Source organism: Acanthochromis polyacanthus, chromosome 3 (genome assembly GCF_021347895.1).
Source record: "Acanthochromis polyacanthus isolate Apoly-LR-REF ecotype Palm Island chromosome 3, KAUST_Apoly_ChrSc, whole genome shotgun sequence".
In the NCBI taxonomy this organism is placed as follows: Eukaryota; Metazoa; Chordata; class Actinopteri; family Pomacentridae; genus Acanthochromis; species Acanthochromis polyacanthus.
Genome location: NC_067115.1, coordinates 27,080,748 through 27,088,584, shown reverse-complemented (window position 1 = coordinate 27,088,584; position 7,837 = coordinate 27,080,748). Strand labels below are relative to the sequence as shown.

The following is a 7,837-nucleotide window of genomic DNA, read 5'->3' as shown; positions in this document are numbered from 1 at the left end:
CAGCAGGGCAAGGACGTCAGTTTGTTTTTAAAAGTGGGGGGGATGGAGACCACAGCACTTTGAGAAAATGGCTGCAGCTGGGGAAGGTGGTTCTGTGAACAGAGAGTGAGAGAGCTGAATGAGGTGGTGGCAGAGGAGGAGGCCCTGATAACCAGAGAGCAAAAAACAGGTAAACTAAGAACAAGGAAGCAGAACTAGAACCAAGCAGCAACTAAGAACTAAGAACAGCAGAACTGAGTGAAATGTCAACATGACCATGGGATAAATAAGATAAGATCAGATAAGATAATCTTTAATTACTCCCCATGTCAGGGGAAATTTCCCATGTTACAGCATACAGCAAGAGAAACAATAAACAACAATATAGTTATAATCATAATAATATTTACAATATGCACAAAAGTGAAAGGTGGAACAAGTGGCTTACGCAAGAAAATTCAAATAGTGCAAGAACTGTGCAGATTATGTGATAAAGGATGATGTGATAAAGTTCAGTTTATGTTAACATCAGCCAGTGATGCTGATGTTATAAAGTCTTATAGCAGATGGAATGAATGACTTGCGATAGCGCTCCTTCTTGCAGGGTGGGTGTCTCAGTCTGCTGCTGAAGAAGCTACTTAAAGACTCCACAGTGCCATGCAGTGGGTGAGAGGGATTGTCCATGATGGATGTGAGCTTTGCCAACATCCTCCTCTCACCCAACTCCTCTATGGAGTCCAGGGAACAGTCCAGAACAGAACCGGCCCTCCTGACCAGTCCACATTGTTTTTAAACTTTAGACAGTATGTAGATGATTGTACCATCCTCAGTATTAAGTAAATGTTAAATTGCCCCATGCTTAAGGACACTGCAGTAGGAACAGCCATGTAGCTTTGGTATTGAGGAGTCTTTGTTGAATGATTTATTTTTTGAAGACACGTTGCTTGTCAGACAACTACACATTCACACAGTCTCACACATTAGCTGACCATTAACCAACAGGATTTAACAGAATGAAAAAGACCCGTGGCTCACTGTCTAACAAACATCTTGTGTGCTTTGTGGTATTTTCTGTCAATCAAGTCATCATCATACAGCATATATTTCCAAGATGAAGTTTGATAATGTGATGGCAGAAATCAATGGCTTTGGGAGATTCCAACAAAGGACGATCTTTTTGCTGGTAATTCCTCGTATGACTTTGCCTTTCCACTTCCTGCTGAATAATTTCATTGCTACTATTCCCCCTCATCACTGCGACATCAGCACTCTGGATGATGGAGGCCTTTTTAGGAACTTATCTCTGGAGGAGAGGCTCGCTGTTAGTGTTCCCATCCAGCAGGATGGGAGCCCCAACTCCTGCCAAATGTTTGCAGAGCCTCAGTATCATCTGCTGCTTAACTCTTCGTCCAACTTTACTGATCTTCCCATGGTGCCGTGCCAGAACGGATGGACGTTCGACACCACCATCGTCAAGTCTACTCTGGCCACGGAGGTGAGAGTGTTATCCTTCTCTGTTTGCAAAGAATTACATTAAAATCAGTCCCAAGCAATTTTATTCTTCACTTTTCTGTTTGTGTTTTCCTCATAGTGGGATCTAGTCTGTGATAAGAAACCAGTCAACAGAGCCACAGCCACTATTTTCTTCATTGGCGTTATGGTTGGAGCAGCAGTATTTGGCTATCTTAGTGACAGGTGTTCACGTCTTCACCTCTCATGTCATTCACCACCTTTCCACTTATTTATTTAAAAATACATTAAATGTAATATGAATAAGTGAATGATGAAATATGAATAAAGCATGAAATTTTTTTTGCAAAGGAATAACTATTGCTATCAGCTTCAGTCTGTGCTGTTATGTAACATCAGCTGCATCAGATGTCCATCCATCCATTCTCTATACACTGCTTTATCCTCACTAGGGTCGTGGGGGCTGCATCAGATGTCTATTTTCTAATTGTCAAATTTGATTAACAACACCTATAGAGTCGAGAAATTAAAATGTGCCTCCTGAAATTCCCTAAACGGGGCATTAAAGGTCCTTCGGCTGACCAGGTGTTCCACATTTCTATGCACCAAAGACAGACACAAATGTGTACTTCCAAGTTCTCAAATGAACATTTCTAAGACAATATAAAATTTTAACCCACACATTGACTATACTTTTCTTTTCGTAATATATTTATTTATTCAAATAAAATGTTTTTGCACATGTTTTTTTTTATTACACGATCTGCTCTGTAAACTTATCTAGAATTATTTTGTTTCACAGGTTTGGCCGGAAAAAAATGCTTCTCTTGTCCTACATTATAACTGCCCTCTTTGGATTTGCAAGTGCTTTTGCATACAATTTCCCCATGTTTGCTGCCATGAGGTTCTTTACTGGACTTGGACTTTCTGGAATAAGTATAATCAGCGTGGTCCTCAGTGAGTTATCTTTGATATAGTATGCTGTTCTCTGAAAACAAACATTAGCTCTGTTGCATATGAGAGATTTTAATAAAATAAACACCAGACTTGCAAAGCTAAGTTTGCTGAAATGACACATTCTCTGTGTTTAAATCATGGTAGTGTCTACAGATACGGACCTGTATCCGTAGCCCACAGGCTATGGGTACGGCACTTTCCATTTGCCAGACAGATACGGACCCGTACGCGAGTCTCGCGAGTCAAGAAGCTGCTAACCACTGCAAACTGTTGAAAGGTAAGCAAAGGTTAAGGTTAGGGTTAGTGTTAGGGTCAGGTTTAGGGTTCGTACCTGTAGTACTGATGCTACGGGTCCGTACCGCTAGCGTCTACCGGGAGTCACGTGACCAGATCTCGCGTATCTGATTGGCAAATGGCAAGTGCCGTATCAGTAGTCCACAGGCTACGGGTACGGGTCCGTACCTCTAGCAACAACCTTAAATCATTGTAACTAATAACTTCCAATGAAATGATTCATGGCCAAACCAGGAAATGATTCACTAAATGCTTCACAGTTTCAAAGTTTGCTATTGCAAAACTCCAAACTGTGTCTAAAGTGAGACTGCACATGTATAATGCCATAATGCCATCAGATGCTTGAACACCAAAGACAACATATTTTGCTTGTGAGATAGAAATAAAAAACACAACTCTGGCTTGTTAGTTTTATTACTTTTGTTCTCATGCATACCCCACATTATACAAGACATTACTACAGTACACTTCTTAACGCTAACATTTTTCAATCACTTTTTTGTTCTAACATCTAAAAATGCCATTAATCATCAAAAATAAAAATTGCACCAAACAGATATCGAATGGGTGGACATCAAGCATCGGACAGGACTTGTTGTTTTAATGAGCATGGACTGGAGTCTTAATACTGCTGTGCTGCCTATTCTGGCCTATTTTGTGAGGGACTGGAGGTACCTGACTGCCACTGTAACCACCCCGCTGCTGGTGGCGATAATTTGTTGGTGGTAAGGAGAAATTAATAATTGATCATTCACCCAAAACAAACAGCTTTATATGAGTACGTGTTTAATGATCTGTTTTCTCATCCGCAGAAGGATTTCTCATTTTGATAAAGCAGGTGTGTGACTGATGTGTAAACTTTTTCTTTTTACTGATCAACCTACGTTACAGGTGGCTCCCTGAGTCTGCCAGATGGCTGATAAGTAACGGAAAAGTGAACGATGCTCATTTTTACCTCACTAAGTGTGCCGAAGTCAACAACAGAGAGGAGTTCATGGCCGACCTGACACCTGAGGTACGACACCTTACATCATCTGCTTGTATCTACACACGTGGACAAAATTGTTGGTACCCCTCAGTTAAAGAAGGAAAAACCCACAATTCTCACTGAAATCACTTGAAACTCACAAAAGTAACAATAAATAAAAATTTATTGAAAATTAAATAATCAAAAACAGCCATTACTTTTGAATTGTTGATTAACATAATTATTTAAAAAAACAAACTAATGAAATAGGGCTGGACAAAAATGATGGTACCTCTATAAAAGATTGAAAACTATTTGACCAGAGTGACATGATTAACTCAGGTGTGTCATTTAATTGACATCACAGGTGTTTCCAAACTCATAATCAGTCAGTCTGCCTATTTAAAGGGAGACGAGTAGTCACCCTGCTGTTTGGTGAAAAGGTGTGTACCACACTGAACATGGACAACAGAAAGCGAAGGAGGGAATTGTCCCAGGACATCCGAAAAAAATTAGACAAACATCTTAAAGGTAAAGGCTATAAGACCATCTCTAAACAGCTTGAAGTTCCTGTGACAACAGTGGCTCATATTATTCAGAAGTTCAAGACCCACGGGACAGTAGCCAACCTCCCTGGACGTGGCCGCAAGAGGAAAATTGATGACAAATTGAAGAGACGGATCGTTGGAATTGTATCCAAAGAGCCCAGAGCAACCTCCAAAGAAATTAAAGGTGAACTCCAAGGCCAAGGTACATCAGTGTCAGATCGCACCATTCGTCGTTGTTTGAGCCAAAGTGGACTTCATGGGAGACGACCAAGGAGGACACCACTGCTGAAAAAAACTCATAAAAAAGCCAGACTGGAATTTGCAAAAATGCATGTTGACAAGCCACAAAGCTTCTGGGAGAATGTCCTTTGGACAGATGAGACCAAACTGGAGCTTTTTGGTAAGGCACATCAACTCTATGTTCATAGACTCAAAAACCAAGCATACGAAGAAAAGAACACTGTCCCTACGGTGAAACATGGAGGAGGCTCAGTAATGTTTTGGGGCTGCTTTGCTGCATCTGGCACAGGGTGTCTTGAAAGTGTGCAAGGTACGATGAAATCTGAAGACTATCAAGGCATTCTGGAGAGAAATGTGCTGCCTAGTGTCAGAAAGCTTGGTCTCAGTCGCAGGTCATGGGTCTTCCAACAGGACAACGATCCAAAACACACAGCCAAAAACACCCAAGAATGGCTGAGAGAAAAGCGCTGGACTATTCTAAAGTGGCCTTCTATGAGCCCAGATCTGAATCCCATTGAACATATGTGGAAGGAGCTGAAACATGCCATTTGGAGAAGACACCCATCAAACCTGACACAACTGGAGCTGTTTGCTCATGAGGAGTGGGCCAAAATACCTGTTGACAGCTGCAGAACGCTCATTGACAAATACAGAAATCGTTTAATTGCAGTGATTGCCTCAGAAGGTTGTGCAACAAAATATTAAGTTATGGGTACCATCATTTTTGTCCAGCCCTATTTCATTAGTTTGTTTTTTTAAATAATTATGTTAATCAACAATTCAAAAGTGATGGCTGATTTTGATTATTTAATTTTCAATAAATTTTTATTTATTGTTACTTTTGTGAGTTTCAAGTGATTTCAGTGAGAATTGTGGGTTTTTCCTTCTTTAACTGAGGGGTACCAACAATTTTGTCCACGTGTGTACTTACAATGTGATACACAACACGTCTCATTTTTCTGATCAAAGTTTCCTTTTCACTCCTCAGGTTCTGTCCAAAGTAATCATTGTAGAAAAGGAAAACAGAAAATATTCCTATCTGGACCTTGTGAAGACTCCCAAAATGAGAGCACTGACTTTATTTAGTGGCATTGTGTGGTAGGGTTACGCCTTTCAAACACTGCAAAAATGTAGGTTTACTCTTATTGTACATTTATGATTGTGCATCCTGAGAGCAACTCCTTTGAAAAAATGGATGTCATTTTGGACAGTCTTTCTACGCCCCTGATGGGGAATAGTATGCTATGTACTACTATTGTTATGGCTACAGATCGCTTCCATACACACGGTTTAAACAGTGGTTTAACTTTTTACCTTTACAGATACCAACTAGCCAATCAGAAGCTGTCCTTGTTTGGAGCAACTGTGTGGAGTTAAAAAGATAATAATTTTCTCTCTTCCTGTTCACAGGTTTGGAGTGGCCTGTACCTATTATGGAATCAGCCTGAACGTCTCTGGATTCAGTGTGAACATTTATCTGACTCAGTTCATCTACGGCGCAATAGAGATCCCAGGAAAGCTAATTGTCCTTTACACTTTAAACAAAATAGGTCGAAGGTGGACTCAGGTTGGAATGCTCGTCCTGACTGGACTGTGCATTTGCGTCAACCTGTTTATCCCTCAAGGTAAATGCTCAGCTCAATTGTGCATCTCTTTAAAAGGGCAAACTAATCCCCATTGCAATATTGGAATAAAAATAGCATGCATTCAGAAGATTTATTTCTGATTAAAGAGTAAGGTAAGAACTCGCAAGGTCCTTAAGTCATTAATTTTCTAATTCCACAGCCTTAAACATCGCATGAGATGAGGTTAAAATTCCCTTTACAATGTTTTCTTTTCAGATTTGGGGAACTTTCGGACAGCTGTGGGAGCTTTGGGCAAGATGTTCTCAGAAGCATCTTTTACAGCGATATATCTGTACACTTCAGAGCTTTACCCCACAGTCATGAGGTCAATAAATACATATTTTGCTTATACATATGTCAGACATGTAAAGCAGTATCCATTATCCAGAAGCAGTGTATTGCTGGTAACTGAGAGATTTCCAGGCTGGAAGGAACTGCAGTAACAAATTTATTGTATTTTCTGTTACGCAGGCAAAACGGACTTGGTTACTGCTCCTTCATGGGCCGTATAGGCGTGTCTGTATCCCCCCTGATGATACTTCTTGAAGATGTGTGGGCCCCTCTGCCAAGCATTGTTTTTGCCCTGGTGGCTTTTACTGCAGCACTGTCAGCTTCTTTTCTAGCTGAGACACGAAACATCTGTTTGCCAGAAACTATTGAGGATGTGGAACAGAGGAGGTACTGGGTTTTTATTTGAACTGCACCAAAACATTCAGAGTTACAGTTCTGGATTACTAAATGAATATCGGTCTTGTATTTCAGAAGATGATCGGTCTCCACATCTGATGAGAAATCTCCTTCATAAAGGTTTTTTTCATTGCAACCGACTCTGAGTGCCAATGATTGGTCGCAGTGAACTGCCAGGAATATGAGTGGTGGGAGCACACATCTGGATATGGAACATGGAGCAGCATTAAAATATATTTGAATTTGTGCTGAGTGGCTCAAAAATGATAAACATTTATCTGCCAGAATACGTCATAAAGCAACCAAAGTAAAGAGGTCCATCCTATTATTGTGGTTGTGGGTGCTGATGGGAAACCCAAGATAATTTTAAAACATGCATTTAGTTCTATTCATAAGATGGAATGTGTGATTTTTGTATTTTGCTTGAAAGGAAATTGTCTTGTGTATTATGCTGGAACTCAAAATAACTGAAAATGAATTTTCCAATCATGATGTCTCTATATTTTGCAACAAAAACTTCTACAATTCTCAATAAATACATGAACCAAGCATTGTTTAAGAGCTGTCTGTTCAAGGTCAAGATTTCATTATTTATTTTGGAAACTGAGCAGAAACACAGCCTTAAAACAACATGAAGTCACACACATTTATAGCTGGTGTTGGAGTCAGCCAGGGTTACCACTTGTCTCCAAATACTGGTTTGGGAACCTCAGAGTTAAATATCTTCTTTATGTAGATGATGGGGTTCTGTGGGCCTCATCAGTTTGAGGTATCCAGCAACAATTGAAGTGGTTTGCAGTCAAGTGTGAAACTGCTGGGAAGGGAATCTGAGACCATAGCCCCCTGCTGGAAACTGGTGGATAGTTCTCTATGGGTTTGTGGATTAGCTACTGAGCTGAACAAAGGGCTTCAAGAATCTCGGGACCTCGCTCAAGAGTGACTGGAAAATGATGGTTTGGGTCAACATCAGCAGTAATGTGAGACTTGTACCGGTCAGTAATGCTGTACTGCATTTACCTGTTGATATATGTTCAATATAGAACAGAAGTCAGACTGGGTATACTCTATAA

The 7,837-nt window shown here is 40.3% G+C and overlaps 1 protein-coding gene across 1 annotated transcript; it reads left to right on the top strand.

Moving 5' to 3' along the window:
- Positions 1 to 827: 827 nt before the first annotated feature.
- LOC110968446 (solute carrier family 22 member 7-like) lies at positions 828 to 6,777 on the top strand. Its single transcript, XM_051945970.1, has 9 exons — positions 828 to 1,474; positions 1,571 to 1,674; positions 2,252 to 2,406; positions 3,257 to 3,425; positions 3,592 to 3,715; positions 5,444 to 5,553; positions 5,866 to 6,080; positions 6,297 to 6,405; positions 6,552 to 6,777. The coding sequence occupies exons 1-9, from the start codon at positions 1,091 to 1,093 to the stop codon at positions 6,775 to 6,777; spliced, it is 1,596 nt and encodes a 531-aa protein (XP_051801930.1). The 5' UTR covers positions 828 to 1,090.
- The last annotated feature ends 1,060 nt before the right edge of the window (positions 6,778 to 7,837 follow it).